This window comes from Coloeus monedula (genome assembly GCF_965178545.1).
Source record: "Coloeus monedula genome assembly, chromosome: 8".
Classification (NCBI taxonomy): Eukaryota; Metazoa; Chordata; class Aves; order Passeriformes; family Corvidae; genus Coloeus; species Coloeus monedula.
The window spans coordinates 3,390,843-3,413,829 of record NC_138788.1 but is presented as its reverse complement, the minus strand read 5'-3'; the positions used below and the strand labels follow the sequence as shown (position 1 = coordinate 3,413,829).

Genomic DNA, 22,987 nt, shown 5'->3' with positions numbered 1-22,987 from the left:
CTCCATCACCTGTGCCCTCCCTTCAGATACTCCAAGTCTCCCTCCAGCCAAAAAATTTAAGCAATTTCACAGTGGCTTCCCCTACCACTTCCTCCCTTTCTCCCAGTAGGAGGGAATCATTCACATATGGCAATAACCTAATTCCTGGGGATGAAGTAAATTCTTTTAATATCTTGCCCAAATACGACCAGTGCTTCACTGTATCCCTGTGGAAGGACCATCCATGTATTTACTATTTTCCCTTCTCCCTTAAAGGCAGAATACTGTTTACCATGCTTTGTAAGTAGGCATCCCCAGAAAGTGTCTTTTAAATCAAGTACTGAATAGAAGTGGTGTGAGGAGGGAACCTGGTTCAAGATGGTATAAGGATCTGGGACCATGGAGTGCCTGGGTTTAATAATCTAATTTATTATTCTTTGGTCCTGCACCTATTCTACAGGTTCCATCTGATTTCATAACTGGCAGGAGAAGAGTGTTATAGGGAGACATACATGGCTCCAAAGACCTGCCTTTAACAGGGACTCAGCAACAGGCTACAACCCTTTCCTTCCCTCCCTTGAAAGTGGGTGTTGCTTTTTAGACACCCCTTGTCCTAGTTGCCTCAGTAACTTGGAGAGGCTCCATATCCATATTTCCCTGGGACTGCCCACACTTCTGGGTTCACTTTAGCATAAGCTTTATCAGGTAATTTATGCAGTGTCACAACAGTGCTAACCTCCTCCTTACCCCTCACAACACTAACCCACATTCCCAACTCAGTCATCAAATCCCTCCTAGTGTCAGGAAAATTAATCCATGATGTCAGAGGTTTATGTCAAAAAGGAGACAGAGGAGTCCTGTAACTTTATTTGAATAAAGGGAGAGCCTATGGACATTTTCCAAGGGGTCTCTGAAGTTTTTGGGGACGCAGTCTCCTTTTGCAGTCTAAGTTCCCAGCCGCATCGCCCTCTTCCTTTTCCCCATTGGCTGAGGTATTCAGAAGGTGCAGCCATCTCAAATCGCCTACTCTATGCCCCCCTCTAATATGCACCCCCTTTTTGTTATATAAAAGAAAGAAAATACCTGTAAGTCTTTGTTCTTTTCCTCTAGGTTCAGGAATTTAACATGGCTTTGGCTGAGCAACAGTCTGTGTTGATTAGTAACATTTTCTAGAACTAATAGCTTCTGTTACTTCCCTAAGTTCCTAGTCCTATTTGCAAACAGATTCACAAGGTCTGTTTGTAAAGACACATTCATCTTATTCCTTTCACTAGAAAACCACATTCACAACTAGGAACAAACAGAAACTTACGCATTTCAAACCCATCCCCCACACTCACCAATAGTGGTTGAATAAAATGCATGCGCTCATCTTTCCCATTTACTCCCTGAAAAATCAAAAGAATATTTGGACTATTGTCCCCCACTTTGGCATAAAATTCAAAGCAGACTGAGACACCCATGTCTACCAGGAAACACACTTCTTGGTTCAGACCCACCCTGCATGTTATCAAGGGCTCCAGTGGGGTGAGCCCCTGGTTGTAACAGGAGAGTCAGATACCCTTAACAATCCATTTCTAATGCTACCTTTATCTTTTCCTCATACCCTCTTATATATACCTGATGTGCCTTTCTAACCACCTCCTCCAGGGGCCCACTCTGCCACCTCTCTAGCCTGTGTTCCCACTGTTTGTGGGCTCTCACCCTCTGTTGAGGTATTGGGAGTTCACCTGTTTTTTTCCCTCTTGAGGAATTTTCCCCATATACGTGGCCGGGGCGACAAATTGCTGGATACTTCGGGAGGACAAAGGACCTAGCTACTGAGGGTGTGGTCCAACAGGCTACTCTCTTTCACCTGGGTGTATGGGCGGTTTTGTGCTCGGCATTCAGATGGAGAGAGAGGCTGCTGCCATCTCATCAGCACTGCAGGCTTTCTGCTTTCAGCTGCCTTCTTTCTACCAGAGAAACCCCGGGATTCCCACACCCACCTTTCCCTGCCCCCACCACTGCGTTTGAGCCTTCGCTACTCTGTAGGCCCCGCACATCCTACCTGCTGACAGACCTCCCAGGGTTTCCCACTGCAGCTCTGGAGTTTGATCCATCTCGTCTGCCACCCGGGATTTGTGCTCGTCCCTGCTGTTCCAGCCTGCTGTTCCTGAGGGTCTGGCTGGACACCAGGATCGGCTGCCATGGGGTTCATGAAGCCTTTGTTCCATCCCTTCCCCAGGACCCCAGGCCACCAGTGCCGCATGCTCCCTGAGATCGCTCCGGAGCGCCCCCTGCAGCCGCGGGGGAACCATCGCACCTGCCCTGCTCACCGGGAGCCGCCAGCGCCCCTGCCGGCTGCGAGCGGAACTGCACCCGAGGGGAAAGGGCCTGACAGCCGAGAAGGCTGGGACTGGGTTTGTGCTTCTGTTTGCTGTTACTGCCAGAGTTATTGCTGTTTGTTTGCCTTGTTATACATATATATATATAAAATAGTAAAGAACTGTTATTCCTATTCCTCATACCTTTGCCTGAAAGTCCCTTAATTTTGAAATTATAATAATTCGGAGGGAAGGTGGTTGCATTTTCTTTTTCATTTCAAGGGAGACTCCTGCCTTCCTTGGCAGACACCTGTCTTTCAAACCAAGATACCCTCCCAGAGCCACCGAACTTTCTGCAAGATCACTCACCTCTCTGGTGACCCAAACAAAATCCCCTCTTAGGCCAGGCTTTGGTGACAGATTGTGTGTTACACCGTATACCAAAGCCGGTCCCTATCCTGCTGCAGTGTCCAGATTGCACCCCCGCAGCACACCTGTCCAGGCCCCTGCACTGCTCTCCCAGCACCACAAGCTCTGTATAACACTGGCTGCCTGCGCAGCTCGGCAGGCAGCCCAACAGGGACAGGAAGACGGACAAGACGTCCCGCAGCCTCATGGGGACAGGGAGCCACTGCCTGCAGGTGTGGGGGCATCAGGCACTGCCCGGCACTGAGCCCACAGCTGCCCCACAGCCTCAGCTTGGTCCCACACCTCCCCACAGGTCCCCAGCCAGTGCCACTGGTCCTGCACTCTCGCATCTGGTCTTGGCATGCCTCACCATAGAGAAACCCCCTTAAATCCTGAGTAGTAAGTGGACAAATCCAAATTCTCCTCTCTGGCTCCATAATGACTTGAGGAGGGGTGGGGGGCTGTAAGAACAATACCTCCCTGTTTTCCTTATGCTGGAAGCCGGGAATACAAAGGACCTGCAGCCAGTAAGGCAGTGAATATCCCGATCTTCACTGTTTCTCTTTTCTTTCCTAATCACATAGTCTCCCACTACTATTTGCCTTAAACATATTCCTCCACATTCTCCTTCAACCAATCCTTTCCCAAACCAACACCATCCATCCCCTATTGCTGAGACCGTTTCACAACTCCCCTTGTTGCTCCCTCTAGCCGTGGCTTGCTGAGACCCCTTCTCAACTTTCCCATACTGCCCTCTCTGGGCATCCATGTCCTTAACTACCTCTAGGAGAATGCACAAACCATCTCAACATTCTCCCAAAGGACCCTTTGGAGGTATTTCAGGATCACCATCCCTATAGTCAAGACCCTTTCTTGACTTTCTTTTACTGCCCCCTATGGCGTTCTGTCATGTATTACTCCCTGAAGATCCCACTGTACTCACCAGTGAGATTTTCTGTGGTCCTTTCCTGTGGACTCTTCATGGACCCCCTCGGTCTGTCACTCATCTGTCTCCTGGACAGTCTCGAGAACCCAATCAATTTTTCTGCTGCTGGCCAGTGTTGAAGGGAGCTGATCACTGAAACTGGGTGAGGCACGCCTCCAGGTCCCCTTGCCATGTGCCGCTCCCAGATGGTGGAAGGATCCCGGATGAGACCCCATCTTGTGAGGAAAAGCCACGCTTTGAAAAGGCAGTATCTACAAAGAAGACAGAGAAGTCCTGCAACTTTATTTGAATAAAGGGAGAGAGTCCACTGGGGCATATGCCCGTGGGGTTTTCTCTCTCAAGGTTTTGGAGGACACAGCCTCCTTTTACTCTAAACTCTCGGCCGCGTGTTACCCTCTTGCTTTCCCCATCGGCTGAGGTACTAGGAAGGTACAGACTCCCGAACTGCCTACCACATACTCCCCCCCTTGAATGTGTAATGTTCCCCCAAAGTTCAGAAACTCAGGCTTGTATGGACCCATTTGTCTGTTTCAGGAGTCAAACTGTCTGGGTTCTGTAAGAAACCTGTGGCTTGAAGTTGGTAGAGACATTAAGCCGCATTTCAAAGATATTAACACTCATACTGATATGCAGAAAAGACTCCATTACTGGAATAAGTAGTAAAGTAGGTATGTTTATTCCAGTGCTGGGACACATGGGGGATAGCTCCTCCAAAGTCATGCGCGCCGGCAGCTGCATTCAGCTTGGTATGTATCAGGTTACAAGTTCCATATTCATTAAGTTTCCCAATATGCCTATACATATTCATTACCTAGCCCCGCCTGATATTACAATGAGCCCAAAAGTAATTTACATCCGCGTTGCGCTTGCGCAGTGTCGTCTGGTGGTCATGGGCAGGGGTCTCTAGGATGAAATAAGAGTCTTCCTCAGATGAAGTAAAAGATCTTCCTCATCCTGAACTTTTCACCTTGCTTCCCTGCGCATGCTCTTTATGTCCCTGGCCCAAGTCCAAACTTCAAGACTGGTTTGAGTTAGTTTTCGGTTGAAAACAGGACCTTTGGTCAAGCTTCCTTCCCTTTATCAATAGTCTTATATCTTCTCATCCTGCTTTGGTAGGCACGATAAGTGTTGAGCAAGCTGTATGCATTGCTTCTAACAACTTCCTAGCAAATCATTTAACCTCTGCTTCCCCATCCCCCCCCAATTCAATACCCTCATCCATGGAATTGTTTGTAAAGGCATTAGCACACATCTTTCCTATTAAGTCTCTCAGGAAAATTAATCCACAAACACCAGAGGTTTATGTCCAAAAAGGAGACAGAGGAGTCCTGTAACTTTGTTTGAATAAAGGGAGAGGTCATGGGCATTTCCCATGGGGTCTCTCAAGTTGTTTGAGGATACAGCCTCCGTTTTATCTTAATTTCCCCACCGCATTTCCCTCTCTCTTTCCCCATTGGCTGAAGTACTTGAGAGGTACAGACTTCCCAAATTGCCTAGTAAAGGCCCCCTTCTAATGTGTACCACCCCCCCCCCTTTTTTTTTTTCTTTTTCCTTGTGTCTCTGTTCTTTTTCTCTTAATCCAGGGATTTATCGCAGTCTTGAGTGAGTAACAGTCTGTGTCAATTAGTGGAATTCCTATGGCATTTATGGTTTCTCCCATTGCTTCTTTCACCTCTCAGTATCTGGCTTTATCTACAGCAGGCCCATGGCTTGTTTGTAAAGACACCCCCTTCTCATTCCTTTTATAGTCCAACCATAAATTAGGTGCCAGAGTAGCGAGTACTTAATCAGGTATAGAACTTCAATAATACTTTTTTAAAGGTAAAGAATAGTAATTCTCACATCAATACCCAAGCTTATGATGTTCGAGGGGGCTGTCACTCAAAGGATATAACTTTTCAGCTTCATCTTTCCACAACTACACAGGAGAGGGCTCATACAGCAATCTGTCCTAAGCTGTTGGGCACTCACAGCACCACTAGCAGAAGAGAACGGCAAGGCCGCGCCAAGCCAGTGTCTGCACAGAACGCACAGTGGTGCCCAACACCCATTTTACAGCTGCAGAGGCCTCCCTGAGAGCCCTGTGCCGGACGTCAGGCCCATGACAGCGCGCGTCCGCTCCTCGTTCCTCCGTCGTCCTCGTCGTCCTCGTCCTCTCCACACTGCCATCCCACACATACCGTACCCTCCACCTCTCCCCTAGCCCCTTGCTTTGCCGGAAGGCCTTTGAGGCGCGGCCCCGCGGCCATCTTGGGCAGTAGCGCGTGCGCAGTGCGGCTTGAGAGCAGGAGCGATGGGGCCGGGACAGAACAGCGCCTTGCGGGGTATGGCCGGCCGGGGGTTTGAGGTGTGACCCGATCGGGGGGCTGAGTGGGGCAGGGTTGGGGGCACGGGACCGCGCGCGGGCAGGACTGGGGGTGCCTCTCGGGGAGCGGCTCCGCCCCGCGGCTCGTGCCCCGCCGGACCCCCGGGACAAAATGGCGGCCCCCCCCCTCCCCGTCCCGCGGGATGCGGTTGGTCTGGGGGGGGGGGGGGGGGAAGGAGGGACGGGACGGGACGGGACGGGACGGGACGGGACGGGACGGCACGGCACGGCACGGCACGGCACGGCACGGCACGGCACGGCTTGAGGCTCCCCTCTTCTCCCCGTCCAACCCCGCTGCTGTGTGAGGGCCCGGAGCCGCCGAGCGCCGCGCCGCGCCGGGCCCGGCCCTTGTGGGTGCTTCGGCCCTCGCAGCGGGCTCTGTTGCTCTCCGGGTTTTATCTGTAGTGGGAACTGCCCATTTCAGACACCTCTGTTTTATTTTTGCCTTTCCACCTCTTTGAGTGAAAATTCCATGGAAACCTGTAGATTTCAGAGGTTTTGTCTACCCGATACTGTACAGTAGAGGTAACGGTGACATTTGCGCTGTGTAATGATTGACTTGAACTGTGCCTGAGATAGCGTTGTGTGTTTTAAATGCTTTAAATATTGCACAACCGGACAGGATGAAAGAATTGGGTTGGGTGGAGGATAGAATAGAGAGCTGAATTACCTAATTTTCTCTAAAAAATAAGCTTCACGTGCATGACTGGTTTCCACTTGTAAAGCTGCTCATGGTTTATATCCTTAATTCAGCAGGCAGATAGTTTGGGCTTGGGTTTTTTTCGGGGAGTGGGTGAGGGTGGAGACTGCTGGTACAGAGGATGGTGGCAAAGACTAGTGATGGCTGATACAGTGATGGAAGGCTATGCTTGTTAAAATAATCAAAGCCTTGAGGATGACTTGGTAATAGCTCGCATCCAGGTTGTGTTCCCAAGGGCAGCTTGGTGTCATTTATAATCTTGCAAGAATTAGAAATTGAGCAGAAAAATTTTGTGGAGACGGGAGAAGAATATACTCCTAAACAAACTGAAAATATCTAAGAAAAGCATGGGAGCAGCTGATGGGACTAGTCTGGAGGGTGCTCTGTTTAGGAGGAGACAGCATTAGGTTATTGTGATTTCTGACAAGATTAAACTTGATCAGTGCCTTGTGGCTGGCAGGTTACAGCTCTTCCTCCAGCTGGCATGTGGCTGATAAATTTTGAAAATCATTTATTCTCTACTGAAAACTAGACACCAGAAACTTTCCATATTTTTGTGAGATGTAATTCGTGGTAGCAGTGGGGGAGTTAATAGCTTCTGGGCATGTTTGCCCTTTGGAAGGTAGTGAGTAGCACAGGTAAGGCTTTTTGTTTGAGAGGTATGATTCTTTGCAGGTGTGGCCCCACACCAACCACATATCTGATCATGGTGACTTGTCTTTTACTGCTTATTGGTGAAACCCAACAATATTTTTCCATCAGGTAGCCTCTTTACCATACGGTTTCAGTTAAATTAAACCTGCCAGTCATAACCCCAGTTTTTGTGGATGCTGTGCCTGGTAGAAGTGATTTTGTTGGCTTGACTGCTTGGCTTTTACTGTTAGGCTTTTTGTGCATCCAGTTAACCTGGATGACTCTTCAGTGAGTATCATGTGTTTCTCCAGCATTGCCTTTTGTTGTGGGCAGTGACACTACTGGACTGTCATGAGCAACTCTTGCACAATAATAATCTCTTCATTGGCAACGAAATAAGGAGAAAAATGCTTGAAAGTTACAAGCACTTCTAGAGACATAAAATACAGTTTTTCATGTCTTGAGTTATTTCTCTGTGACTTTTGAAAAACATGAATATTTTCTAAGCAGCAGAGGTGACTTGAAAATTGCCTCGAAGGACTCTCTTGGACTAACTTTGTCAGGGTGTAGCTCTCCCCCATATAGTTGCTAGAATGTAAATTGATCTGGGTTCTTAGCAAGGATCAAGGTGGAGGCAAGACCACTTCAGTTTCTTAGTGCCCTTCTCAGTGCAGATGGTAAATGTGTGTTTTCCTGTGGATAAAATCTCTCAGAGCTCTCTAGCAGATCCAAAAACTACTTCTGTAGCCTAGATCTGGAAACATCCGAAGCAATGTTACAGATGTTTAGAGAAATAAGAGAGGAGAAACTTTGATCTAAATCTCTTTCATTAGGATATGTCCAAAGAATACAGAAGACAATAAATCCCTGTCAGTGTCTTACTGCCATTCTCATCTTCTGTTTTTTTTGGTTTTTTTTTTTGTTTGTTTACTTCTGTGCATTGCCTGCTCTCTTGGGACTTCACTCTTTGAATTTGTTTCCTTCTTTCCATTTCTCTTGCCATCTCTTCTCTCCTTTGTGTGTTAATTTTTCTGGCAATTTTAGCCAAACTTTTTTCCATTGTTTAGTGTTTACAACACAGAACCAATTTTTCTGCCATGTTACACAGGCCTGTTTCATCTTGTCTTGTAACATTGTGGTTTTGTATTATGCCAGAATTGGGAGTTCTTTAATAATAACAGCTTAAAAGTTGCTCCTACTGCTTTTTATTTTAAGAATAAATAAAAACCCCTTGACACTCCACATCAGTGTCATTCTGTTAACAGATGCCTCATGCATGACCTTAAGAGTTTGGCAGCAAACTGTTGAATTGGCACCAGAGGTCTCTTGAAACAGTTCAGAGTATTTAAAATTATCTGAAAAATGTTCTTCTTCCAGGTGCATTTTATGGTTAAGTTAGTTAAAAAGATTAAATGGGTGTTCCAGCTTTTCCAGATCTGTATGTGAAACAAGACAAAACTTACTGCCTCTGAAACCTTGTAGGATGATTTAAGGGAGAGTCTATTGAATAAGTTCAAATATTTCTTCTAAATTTTCATGATATTTATTAAGGCAGTTCTGGAATTTAAAGAATAAGACTTCTTTAAATGTTTGATTTAATGCATTATTGGTTGATACAATTTTCCATCCTGAAAGGGGAAAAGAGAAGTGGCTCCAGGGAAGTGATGAAAAAAGGTAATACAGTAGAAAAGACATTGCTCTAAGAAAAAATACCTGAAGCTATTATGTATACAACTTGCCCGTGTATGTAAAAGGTGACTCTGGCCCGTGGGAGAAGAACTAGAGGATCACTGCATGATGAGATGACAATTTAATTCATGATCTCTGTTTGTTGAGCTGGATCTGATGTGCACGGTTATGGGGGATGGCCCAAGGGATGTCAGAAGGATCTGGGTTGGCTGCAGATGTGCAGAACAGCTCTTCTGAATGTGCTGCTGAATTTTAGTACAGACTTCTCTTGATTGTAGTGAGGCACAGAAATATTACCAATTTTTTTTTCCTCTTTTCATTTGCTAAGTTGACTTGGACTTTTGGATAGGTACAAGTAAAGATGAGCTTCCTTAAGGTGCAGCACCTTAAAAGGTGCTTCAGTTACAGGAGCCGTCTATGGTCTTCATTAAAGTCACTCTTTCCCCTTAGATTTCATAAGAGAATGGATATGGTCCCCCTGTCCCCTCATCACTTATTTAAAATGTAGGTGAAGATTTGATCCATTGGCAGTGCCTCAGTAGAAGCTTGGGCAATCCTTGTAGTTGCTGCTTTCCTGGAAGCCACGCAATGAGCAGTCCTTGGTTTTGCTTTTGCTGTTGTAGCTGCACTTGACATTTCATCAGGGGTCACTTCCAAGTTGTCAGCTTGTCCCCTGAGCTTGCTGAGCACCTCCTCCTGCCACAGCCCTGCTCCAGTGAGACAGGGCAGGGATCCTGCAGTGGCTTTTCTTGAGAGAGCTGCTGTCATGGATTTAAACTGTAGCTTTTCTTTTGATTAGTTTGGGCTGTTGTGCTAAATTAAAGCAGATTTTCATAGAATCCTCTCTTAAATTTCATTTCCTCACTTCTTTATCAAAATTAGCGCATTACTCTGGCTACTCTGGGGAATAAAGGGTGAAAACTCACTGGATGAATATAAAACAGCATTCACAACATGGTTTCTGGGGCTTTAATTGTTTTAAGGAGTTCGGGAGTAGGAAAACATGCCTGCCCTAAATTCTTCCATGTTAAAGATGATTTTCTGTATCTTAATACCACTCTACTGTTACAGGAAGTGTTTGTCACTCGTTTACAGGGGAGGTCTCAGTGTATGTTGGTCTCTTGTGTGTCATTTACTAAGAAAATGAACTCTGAAGGATTTCTGTATCTTTTACTCCTTTAGTAAGACTCTAAAGAAGTGCCTGCCTTCCCTGATCCTTCAGAGCTGCAGACACTGTACAGGTAGTTGTCTAATTCCACATGTTGCTACAGCCAGATGCCTGTGGGTCGGTGTGGTGCCTATGAGCTAACACAGTGTTTTAGCTGAGGAAAGAGCTTGGTATAGATTTTAGGAAAGTCTCTGGACCAGGGACAGAAAACCTTGATACTTCGAGTCCAAGCTCACAGTGGAAATACAGCAAGTTGGTCATGGAAAGCAGCAAGAACTAACAAAGGTTTTTGTTTATTCCTAGACTTGAACGTAGTGATGTCTTTTGCTCCAAAGATGCCATCTCGCTTAGCATCTTACAAATCCAATTGAAACATAGGACAGGATAGAAATTCCCAACTGGAGACTGTTCTAATTTTATTAAGTTCTGTAAATGTGCTAAAATTTAAATTCCTGTTTATTCGTCTGTAAACAGAACTCGCAGTACATGTGTATGTAGAAGTGGTGGACAAAAAGCAAAGAAAGAACAGCCACTTGTTACTCTGAGACAAAACAACTGGGTCTGGTGCTGCAACCCAAACCTTTGGGCCAAAGTCCAGCATATTTTCATGAAGCAGGGAGAAAACAATAGAGCCACAAAAAAGTTGGAAAACTTCTTGCAGGAATGGATGTTATACTAAGAAAGACTGCAAAAGTTGTGTTGGTAAATAAAGGGAGGAAAAGTGAAGATGAGAAGTGGTAGAAAGAGGATTTTTAAATGAAAGTTGTCTTGTGGAGATTCAGGACTTAATCTAGTTAAAATAAACAGGTGCTATGATTCTTAAACGTAATCATTTTGGATCCTTGTTCTTTCCTCTATACCACAGTAGGGATTTAATCGAAGATGGCTTTTGTTACTGGTGGTAGTATATTTAGTAATTTCCCCATTGCCAAACAACTGGTTTTAGTTTTTTTAGTTATAAGACGCATTTTATTAAAAGCTACTCAGCGCCCATGCCTTGGGGGGGACAAACCTGGTTTTGGGTTGTTGGTGCTGACTGTTCTTCTTTAGTGACTTTCTTGCAACTGAAACAAACAACACAGTTTTTTTGCTGCTACAGGATGTACTTACCTGGTTTAATATCTGAACTTTGAAATCATGTACTACTGATGTTGATATGAGAGTGTGCTAAATAGAAGAGTGGAAAAAAAACCTAAACCAGAACCAAACCTAAAACAAAAACATGAAAACTCTTGCCAGGTTAATTCTCACCCTTGTGTAGAAAGGACTTGGGTGAAATAGATCTCTGATCAATAGGAAAGAACATGTTAACTAGGTGAGTGTCAAAGGAAAATACTCTTCTAAAGTAGAAAGTTATTACTACAGAACAAAAAGATGTGTTGGAAAGTAAAAAGGTGTTGCTGCAAGCATAAAGACATTTACTGCTTAGTAGTTTTGATAGAATGTTGTGTTCAAAACCTGATAGTTTCTTTTTTTTTCTTCTTTTATTCTAGTTGAATGGATTGCTGCAGTGTCCTTAGCTGCTGGAGCAGCTGCTGTTGGATATCTAGCTTACAAAAAATTTCTCTCTAAAGACAAATGCTGCAAAGCAATGGTGAATCCCCATATCCAGAAGGATAACCCCAAGATAGTCCATGCCTTTGATATGGAAGATCTGGGAGACAAGGCTGTGTACTGTCGTTGTTGGAGGTCTAAGAAGGTAAGAGAAGAGTGAATGGTCCAGTGTTGTTCATGTGCATGCATCTTCCAGCAAAACTATTTTTAAACTGCTTTATTTAGAGGAAACTAATGTCTTTTCACCTAAACTATTCTGCATTGAGATGTAGCAGTATTCTGATCTGTAGAGCTATGCAGATTTGTGCTGATGCTCAGAGTAAAGCCTGCAGATCAATGCTAATAATGAACAAAATGTTTTTGTAGCTCTGAAGAAGACCTTTTGAAAAGAAAGCAACTGTCTGGAGCATGGTCATGAATGACAGATACCATTTTGTGTGCTACCTGTGCTAATACTGAGGCTTATCCAAAACTATTGGCCTGTTGCCAGTAGGAGCTCAGGAAACACAGTCTGTGAGGACCTTAAGCACCTTTTTTTGGAGAAAGTTGGAAGCTTAGAAAGTATCTTGCTACTAGTACATGGTGTATGCCAGTGCAATCACAGTGGCATACTTTAAGCTCCTATTTTTGAGCAACTAAAAGCTGGGCCTAAATAGTGATCCAGCTTGCTTGCATTTGAAGTTGGGTTGCCTCAATTGCCTTAAGTTAGTGGTAATCTACCCTCTCAATAACAGTATCTCAGATTTAAATCTGATCTTAGAGGTGTGTGATACCTGATGTAGCTGAGATGTTTATACTTTATCTATAATGGTAGTATAATGGGATCTGTAATGAGAGAAAACAAGATTGCATGATTAATCCTGTCCATTTACCACTGGTGCACAATTAAAAGCTTTTTTAGAGGATGCCAATGTGTGGAGACTGAAATAATACAGAACTTCAGAGCCAGGTAACTGCCTTGAAATCTAGCTCTCTCTCCTCCAGGGGGGTGAGTATTCAACTTCTCAGGTCTTAAACATTGGTCTTATTAGGCCAAACTCAGCAATTTCCAGATGTTGTAACTTCTGGTTCTTGCTGTTGTCAGATTTGACTTCATTACCTTCCAGGTAGCTCAGGAGCTTACACATTTGTACCTTAATTTGGTTTTACAGTGTAACACTGCTAAGGATTAAACAGCATTATGATTTGATTCTGAAATAGTCTTGTGGAGGTGGCCTTGTCTTATTTATTGTCTGGAGTCTGAACTGAAAAAACCCCACTTGAAGCCTGGTGTTTGTGCTTTCTGTTTCCTATTCAATCTTCTAAACAGAAATGGAAGATAGTGTCTGGTTCTACTGGTTGCATTGCAGCTCCTGCCAATTGTTTGCTATTGTTTGATATTACCCTTTCTTTAGTGTGAAATAAAAACCTTAAGAAGTACATTTTGGCATATGTTTAAGGGGTGTTGTCAGTTTAGGAACATATTGCCCTACTGAGTTAGAATAGAAGTAGATGGGGCTATAATGAGTACGTTTTTAGAATTCTGATCTGAAAGGTCTTGTAAAGGCATTGAGGAGGTCAGTGGAAATTTTGGAAGGCATTTGTTTTCTTTTACTGCTGTTGAACGATGAGTATTTTAGTCAACATGTTCCACTTCAAAGGCTGTAGTTTCCAGTTTTGTTGCCTTCCTCTTGCCTTGATGGGCTGACCTTGCAGCATGGGTAGCATAACCTTTATTATGGTTTGTGTGCTTCTCATATTTGTTATTGCCAGGCAGTAATAAAATACATCATTCTCACATGCTTGTCATCTTTGGAAGTTGTCAGCTGGCATTATCTGGCTCTTATAGTTCTCAAACTGTTAAAATTTGTAATTACATGGTGTCAGAATGTGGAATGTGTATGTTTTCAATGCAGGAATTACAGTTACTTCAAATGCATTAAGTATCTGCTGTGTTTTTGTTAAATAGGTGCATATAAAGGCTAGAAGAAATGTCCTTTTGTATAACTATGTGCACTTCTCATGAGATTTAGGCTCACCTGAGGCATGAGGTTGGTAGAACCAGTAGCATTGGGAACTACAGAATGTTTCTGTTGCACTGATGATGTGCATGCACTTAGAGCTGACCCTGCATGGTGTTCCTCCTCTACAGAGAATAACAAAACAGTTGGACTATACCAGAGTATTTTGGAGTAACTCTTGAAAAAAGAGCAGGATTATGTGCAGTTGTTTTTGTTTGGGTTTTTTTTTCTGAAATAGTGCACTTAAAAGGCTTTTGTGCTGGCCAAAGTCTCTGTGGAAGGTATGCGTTTTAAAAAACCACATGTGGTATATTGAAGTAAGTTTGTCTTGGCACGTAATTTTCTGTTAATAATAAATGGGTGGTTCTTTGAATGACCCTTTTCTATTCAGTGTTGTGCTCTGCAGGAGCTTAATAGTTGTCCAGTTTAGTGAAATAACCCAGTGCTCAAACTTACCAGTGTAGAGGCAAGAATTTTGTCTTTAAACTGTAATTAAAGTTAGAAAACTTGTTTTCTTACTTGTCTTCATTTTTAGGTATGAGTTGGGGGAGGGGGGAGTTAATTTGCTGTCTTTTTACAATGACCTCCAGCCTCTGTGTCTTCCAGAGAAGTATTAGTCCCCAGGTTGTGGGTTGAGGAGTACTGCTGCAGACTATCAGCAGAAATAGTGATAGAGAATCCAAACGTGTTCAGTGTCAAGAGAAATCAGCTCAGCTGTCCAGATCACTGTACAGTTCCCCTGCGGTTTGAGCTTTGGCCACTATTGCTAGTCTGCTTTGTTCTTAATCAGGGATGAACACATTGTGTCACGGCCAATATCCATCTATGCAGTATCTGGTCTTCAATGTGACCAAGTGGGTGTTCTGGAAGAGTGGTGTTTGGTTTGGTGTTTTTTCCTGAGAAGCTTAAGTCTGGTGTACCAGGCCCTGAGAGCCAGTGTTCTGAGACCAGCTGACCAGTAGGATGAATTCAGTGCAGTCACCATTGGTAGCTGTTAAAGATGTCTGGATGCTATCTGAACCTAGGAATCCCACCATTCTTGTTGCTTGAAAACTAGAAGTGATGATGTTCCTGTAGCTGGACTTTGGGTTGCCTCCTTCGGGCTTGTGAGATGTTAATGTCTGATGGAAGCTGTGTTGTTGCTTCTGTGAAGACCAGTGGACTGTGGTGTTGCATGGAAAAACAACTGGCCCAGGAACATCTGCTGTTGAAAGCTGGTCAGTGTCCCACAAACATACATTCCTGTTCGCTCAGATTTTGTCCAAGTATCTGTCACTACTTACTCATTGAGTCACAAGTGACTAGTGGGATGAGAAAGTTTCTGCATGAATCAGCTTACATAAGCATTCTCTGAATTTGAGGTTTCTTTATTCAGAAATATCTCCTGCCATATCTTTAGCATAGGTTTTGACACTTCATTACTGTGAAAAGCCAGAAGAAACTCCCACACCTCACCTCTCTCCTTCCCTCCCAACGCTACCCTACAGACCAGGTGGAGTTATTTTTAAAGCTCTGTTTATTGTTTCATTGTATTGGTTTTGTGCAGTACTTTGAAATCTTTTATTCTAACTAAGCATGGGTTATAGGGTATTAACCTTTTTCAAAGGCTGTGACTGAAGTAGGAACATTGAAATCAGTAGAATGTTGAATAATGACTGTGACGGTACTGCAAGAGAACAGTGGTGTTGCAAAGGCAAAAGCTGACTAATGCCCATCTTAGAGTCTCACTACTTGAAAGCAAACAAAATTGTAACTGAATGCAAAATATTGATGTGTGATTTCTATGATCGTCTCCAGAGCTTCCTATGCAGAGGAGGTGTAGCTCTGAAAATGCATCCTTGAGAAGTGATGGGGTCCAACCTCACTCTTACTGCCTCACAGAATGTCTTTTGGCTCTTCCATGTGATAAGAGCTGCCCAGGAGCAGTAGTTATCACTGCTCTGCGACTTGAGCAGTTAGAGCTGCTAAAGGAGTCCCTGTAATTCTTGCTGTGACCAGCCTGTTTTAGGGTGTGGTTTGTTTGGGGTTTTTTAATGGAACAAACACATCTTCAAATTGCTTTCAAATGATGTGGCTCTTAAGGCCAGCACTGAGAAAGCTTGGGGCAAGGTTGAGAGTAAGGTACTCCAGGTAGGTTACAGCTGAAGGTCTGCTCAGGCTGTAGTTTCTTTCTGCTCACCTGATGCAGGAACACCAAACAAAGTGGAGTTTGGTGGCTGCTATTTTAGAACAAGCCTCTTGTCTGCTCTGCACTAACAAGGATAAAGCTAGTGTTCAGCCAAAACTCAGGGAGACCTGAGATGGTGGCATAAAAGTTGTGGTCTGTGGTTTCAGTGGATTTAATGAGAAAATGCCTAATAAACTTTCAGCCTTCTTAGTTCTGACTCTGGATGTACTTTAGATGTGTTTATTCTTTCTTTTTTCAGTTCCCACTGTGTGATGGCTCTCACACAAAGCACAACGAGGAAACTGGCGACAACGTTGGGCCTCTGATCATCAAGAGGAAGGAGGCGTAGAGTGGACAGTAGAAGCTACAGAATCAATGTCTGACAAATCCTCTGCTCTCTTGTAGCTGGGGGAAAAAAACACAAATTCTTTGTCATATCACTGAAGACTTCCCAATGTAGTATATACATCAGACTTCAGCATGTGTATTTTCTCTGGTGCTTGTTGTCTTTCAATCACTACAATGCATAATTTACTAAGTAGTCATGGTTTAAATTTTTTGTCCTGTAAAGTGTGTGTACCCTCTCACTGAGTGTGAAGCTAAAATGATGCACAGAATGTACTTCATCAGGAAATAGGTATTATTTTCAAATACATGTGTATTGAAACGTAGATACTAAAATCCTGGAGAGGTTTGAAAGTCACAGAGCTGGATAGATGTCCATGTAGAAGGCAGTGGCAGGGAAGAAATCACAGTCCCATCTTAATCTCTGATTATGCTACATTTTCTGCAGGTTTCACATTTGGCCTGTTACACTACTGTCCTCTGTGGCTTCTGTAAAAGAACAAATTCAAAATTGCTAGCTATGGACAGGCAACAGAAAAGGCTGAAAGTAAGATGGGGCTAGAGAGCAACTTTACCTTTGCTTTGCAGCAGCATTGAAATTTGACCCTACTTCCATTTGGTATCAAGAAAATACTATCCAAATTGCAGACCTGTATTTAGAGTAGGATTAGGAAAATGGTCTCTGAGAGCTTTCTTAATAGATGAGTGGAATGACACAAAGTGCTCCAAGAGTGATGAGCAGGGGGTGGCAGGGTTGTTTTTGCTGCTAGAAAGCCTTAGTTTCACTTGCAGTCTTGCAGTGTAGCCAACTTCCCCAGACAGGATGCTTCTGTGGGGTGGCTATGCTGATTAATTCCAGAAGCTAAAATAAAAACTAAAACCCCACCCATCATCACCGTCTGCTTCACCATTGCACTGGCTGGTTCTGGAAAGCTCTTCCCGATGAGAAGGGAGGAGGCACATCTTTCTTACTATGTGGCCTTAGGCTCTATGTGTCTTAACTCCTGCCTGCCTGGGCTGCTAATGTGGTTCAGCTGATTTTAAAAAAGAAATCCTGGCATGGACAAAGAATGGCTTTGGAAATAGAAACAAGGAGGGAGGGAAGGATGTCAGAGAGAGCTCTTACCCTCCTTACCCATGGCACTTGTCTTCTTGTCTGGCATGGTTGCATTAATGGCTGTCATGTTGGATTCCTTAAATAGCTTTGATTTATTAACATGCATATAACTACAGAACCCAAAGAGTGGGGCAGCAGGGGGCAATTTTGTACTAAACGCAGTCCATTAGTGTAACTGCAGCCTACATAAGATTGAGCTCTGAATGTCCTGGGACAGAAACTACCTCAGGGCTAGATGAAAGGCCTTGTTAAGAAGCTTACATTTTAGCCTAGACCCTTAGGGATTCTTCAAATGATCGGGGCAGGAGAGGTTCTATTTATTTTATTAAGAGTGGTTGGTACAACTGGTTAAAACTGAAGATGTTTTGCATAGTCTCTATGTGAGACTTTCAGAGGCTGAGGTCTTGGCCAACTGGTCTGAATTTGGGCAGAAGGCACAAAAAGTAAAGAAGGAAGCACAGGTAGAGAAGGGGTTTGCAGGTGGAGTGTCAGAGTAAGGGCACTACTGTCCAAGAGACCTCTATTTGAAAGAAGTTGCAGTCAAATATGTTAGTTTGTCTTTCCTGTCTGTCTTGAGTGTGAATACACTTGATATTTTTTATTTTGCTGAGTACTAATGCATATGGAAAGTTGTTATAACCTTAAATTATCAAATACATTGCTTTTATCCAAAGCAAAGTAACTTCTGTATTATTAGAACATGACACTGGATATTTCTGTATTTTTGTCGAATTACACATTCGAGCTCATCTTAATTTCAAGGCTGTAAAGTCTGTGTTATCATGGGTATGCTCTTTGTGTAGTGCTGTACAGCAGTGCTGCTGTAGTCACGAACCTGTGTCGGGTGGATTTTTCTTCTGAGACTCCTTTTCCATCAAAGCCTGGCTACTCCTGAAGGAATAGAAATTCAGTGTTAATGGTCTGAGAAATGAAGTCCTGAGGTTTCAGATGAGTCTCCTGAGTCATAAAACTATTTTGTGGAGTTTGCCAATAAAATATTTCCAGGAGTTCGGGTGTCAGGGAAGTGGGCGCCATGGAAAGTTTTTTTCCTGGGAAGCAAAGTTGCAGAAGCAGAGTCTGTGTTGATTTAAATCCTGGTGACTTTTGTTTTGGAGAAGTGTTGCATTTCTGAATGTTGATTTGAGTGTTCTTAATTAGAACACCCTTAATTGAGATCTTAATTAGAGGCACGTACGATTCCTGTACTGTACCTTATTTATGCAAGCTGTTTGAATGTGATGAGAAGAGAAACTTGGATTTGAGGAAACAAACTTACCAAGCAGTCTCAATGAGCATCACAGAGAACGCTTCATTTTTTCTTAGTACCATAATAGGTCACCATGTTCTAATGGGCAGAGTGCTTGACTGTTTCAGTGTTTTCCTAAGTCTCTTTCTTTAGTGCTTTCCTCAAATAATCTCTAGAGTATGAATTGCATTGGTTAGATTTCTACCAAGTTAAAACCATAAAGAAATGATGCAAATGTGCAGTTTTCACCTCACATTGAAACTCGTAATAAAAATGTGGTACAAATCCTTCAAAAATTAAAGCAGAGAAGAATCCTTGCTGCAGAGTAAAACTATTTCTGCTTCTCACTGTTATTTTCAGCATGTAAGTGTTGGAAGGTCAAGAAATTAAAGTACTGATTCTTAAGTAATTGAATGTAACTCATCAAAATAGTGTGAATGTCAGGTATTTGAGTGCTTCTACAGTCAGGATCCTTGAAGGGGAGAGGCTGTCAGTTACAGATACTTCCTGCAGATTTCATTGGGGCACTGTTAGTCTGCAGGCTGAGGAGGCGGTGGAGGCCAGCAGCTAGCACTGCAGCTATGCTGCTCCACCGGGTGGAAACAGAGGCCATGCAATGGGGCCTCCATCAGGGCAGTGCTGGTCTAGGGGCTTTCTCTACAGCCATGGATTTAAGGGATTTCAGCAGCAATGCTGGCTGGCTGAGCCCAGGCAGCTGGAAGTGCTGCATAGATATGTTGGGGACAAAGCAGCTTTTCATGCCCAGAGCCTCATGCACTTTGAGTCCAGGAGTTGTATTGCCAGTTCCCTGACAGCGAGCTGCAGAGCTCACCACAAGCCCTGCTAAAATTACCATTTTATTGCAGTTTGGGGCTTGTTCTGATGCTGTTGGGGTCTGTAAAACTTACCTTGTGCAATTGTGCAGGAGTTAGACTTGGATTTTCCTTTCAGTGTAATGCAACTAAAGACATGGAAATATGAGTCACTGCTGTATCACAGTTGCTCACTCCCAAGAAACGGAAGAACATTTTATAATAGGAAGGATAAGAATGTAGGCATGAAACTAAACATTGGTGTTGCAGAGGAACCTTGTCAGCTGACTTCTCCTTAGCCACCCTGGACATGGAAGTCTCATGCTAAATTTGGCTTTCGTTTCAACTCCTAAAGCTTCAAGGCTGACAAAACCCATGCTGAGCCCTCCTGACTGGATTAGGTGGATGAACACAGTCTCCCCCTTGCCTGTGGGCAGAGAGAGGATGCCCAACACCATGGCCAGGAGGCCAAATTTATGGGTGTTCACCATTGCTATTTCAGCCCAGGCAGAACATTTCATGCAGATCTGCGCTGATACATATTCAGTCCAGCAGTGTTGGATGCCTGTTCCCCCAATTGCTCTCTGCATCCAGGCTTGTTCTGTTGTTTTCTTGCATTGATGAGTGGCTTCTTTGCACTGTCAGAATAATTTTCCTAGAGCCATGATTAATTTAGAATGGGTACCAGGGGCTGCTGCTTGAAGCTCTCTGTTGCTTGTTTTCTATAGTTGTTGGGGTGTGTAGTGCATTTCTTGGCAGGATGATTTCCAAGCTGCCTGATACAGAGGCTAATGCAGAGAGCCGCTGAATAAAAACTAAATAATTTAAAAATAAACAGACAAATTTGTGAAGAGAAAGAAGAAGAGGAAAAGAGAGAAAAAAAATGTGGTGGATGGGGGGGAGCATAAGCTAGAGAAGACTTACCATCATGTAACAGTACTACATGGTAGGAAAAAGGGATAAATCAAATGACACAATGTTATGTTGCATTTCATTATACACCTTAATAGAGCCAAGCATAAAAAGTATAAAGTGGCAGTTCTGTTAGCCAAACCCATGCTTCTCAGAGGTGAAGGGGTTATGTGTTTGAGCAGACATCTGTTATTGGGGTTTTTCTTCCTCAACTGAAATCCTGCAGTACTGGACAGAAAAAAAAACATACACCCGTGCAGTGGGTCCTGTTAGCAGTCTCCTGTTCCTCCACACCCCACTTTGTAAGCTGTTTAATTAGATGTGCAGTTGTAATAAATAGAAGGAGTATTTACTGGTATGCCTCCAGAAGTCAGTAAAATCACAGTAGGTGTACAGGACTAGCAAAGCAGAATGCAGTCCACCTTTCCCATATGCAGTTTGGACTGGTAAGAAAGGATTTATCTGGCTTCTCAAGCAACTTCTGTTTCCTTCAATATATAGAAGCTGCAAAAAGGTCTCGCATAAGCACAGATAGATCATGTCTCTTGTTAACGTTTTTCCCAGCTGAATACTCAACCATCCCTCTTTTCCTATTTGATATGGCACTGCCCTTAATCCACTCTGTTCTGCATGCTTTTTGTCATGCAGACTGCAGTTTTCTTCCACTGTTTTTTATGTGTGGCAGACTTACACCAAACAAAAAGTGCCTTCTCCTCTCCAGGAGCAGCCTGTGCAAAAAAGTTTCCTGAGCATCCCAGAAATTACAGCTTTAATGTGTAAAGCATTCAAAAATCAGTTGAGTTAGCTGGCAACAGGCAGCAAAATGAGTGATACGGTCACTGACTGCATAACTTTTCTCAAATACTTTTCTACAGCTGGCAAATATCACCATACGTGGGTAAGACATGTTCAAGATGCACTGTCTGTTCACTGCCAGGACTCTTGCTCAAGATTTGGGTACCAAAACAACAGCCAGCACAGACTTCCACTGCAGTAATTATTAAATTGTTGCTCTTTTCAAACAGTGTGATCTTGTTATTTCAGTCTCATTCTTGGCTCTAACAGCAATGCAGGTTAAATTACTTTTTAAGGGTTGTGGCTGTTACGCAAATAAATTTTGGCAGTAGAATACCATTTAATAGAAGAGACTTTTTTAATGCTAGTGGGTTTACCCGATAAATAAGTGTTTAATTTACTGCAGGTGGAGGCAATCTAAGTCAGCTCTAGGGAAAGACAAACAGGCATTTAAAATAAACCTCTTGGCATGTTAATCACCTTAAATCAAGTCCTGGGCTTATGCTAAAGCATATGATGTGACTGGTGAAATCCAAATGCCATCATACATTTGTAAACCCTGAGCAATAGCCGATAGCGATACAACACTGTACTTTGAAAAAATCCCTGTTTAGAAGGACAAACTGTGTAAGCCATGAGATCAGGAGATGGTACCAAATACTTCGATCTAAAGTTTGTTTCAGAAAGAAGCGCAACTTCTTTCTCAAGGATGTCAAAGGACACGTGTCTGTCATTGCTGTTTTCTAGGACTGGAGGCAGCTAAAGCATGTTTCAGCTAGACTCTCCACAAATCATGGTTTAATCTTTTGCACTGATAGTTAATGGTATGTTCTTGTTCTCTGTGAGAGACCAGGCATGGAAGCTGGACACATCCAGTATGTGTCATGCTGAGGGTACACAGAGCAACAAAATGACACCTTTTGTCTTTCGCTCAACACTCTTCCTGCTGCTTCCCAATGTTTACTGGCTTTTTTTTGGCTGCAGATGCACACTGGGTTGATAATCTCAGGCAACTGTTAACAGCAACTTCAGGATCTCTTTCCTGGGCCATGATGGCGAGTTCCATCATCAGCATTGAAAAGCTTTGGTTTGGATTATTTTCCTCTACATGTGTTACCTTACGTTTATCTACACTGAAACTCTTACACCAACAGTGTGCCTTTTGTTCAGTTTTGTGAGATCCTGCAGGACATTGTCATTGGCATGGCATTTCACTGCCCTAAAGCGGTCAGGAATACCCATACACCTGGAGATTTTGTGTACTCTCCCTTCTGCAGGTTGTGAAAGAAGACGTTGAATAAAACCAGTCTCAGCAAACACCCACTGCTGCCTCGTCTCCACCATCAAAGCCCTTCCATTTGCCTCCCACCCCTTAACCTACTCTCAGTTCAAAAATGAACTTTTCCTTCAAATACTTGGCTTAGTTTCTTTATTGATCACCAAGAAGAAAGTAAAATCCAAGGATTCTGAATAAGAACCGTTGAAATGAGCTTCTCACTTTTATAGTCCTTGTATCTTTCTAATATAGAACAGACCTCCCCAAATTTACAGCTACAGTTCTGCTTGTAGAAAAGGTGATCTAGAAGATAGAATTAAGCTTGCAGTGATTTTTTAAATGTACCACATTATCACAGAGAGTGTAGATTGGCTTTTGACAGCACTCCCTTGTTTTCGTTCTGGAAAACCCTAGATGGACTAATTGCCAGGGAGGAGAGTAGTGTCAAAGAGTTTGCATCAGTTTGCCAGGTAAAATATTAATCATTGTGGGACATGATGCCTAAGTGACAAGGCCATAGCTAGGAAAGAAAGCAGGACAGCACCATTGAGTTTTACAGTTGCAGCCGA

General features: G+C 43.5%; 1 protein-coding gene across 1 annotated transcript; it reads left to right on the top strand.

The window, feature by feature from the left end:
- Positions 1–5,817: 5,817 nt before the first annotated feature.
- CISD1 (CDGSH iron sulfur domain 1) lies at positions 5,818–21,374 on the top strand. Its single transcript, XM_082285931.1, has 3 exons — positions 5,818–5,963; positions 11,688–11,893; positions 16,175–21,374. The coding sequence occupies exons 1-3, from the start codon at positions 5,933–5,935 to the stop codon at positions 16,262–16,264; spliced, it is 327 nt and encodes a 108-aa protein (XP_082142057.1). The 5' UTR covers positions 5,818–5,932; the 3' UTR covers positions 16,265–21,374.
- Positions 21,375–22,987: the final 1,613 nt, after the last annotated feature.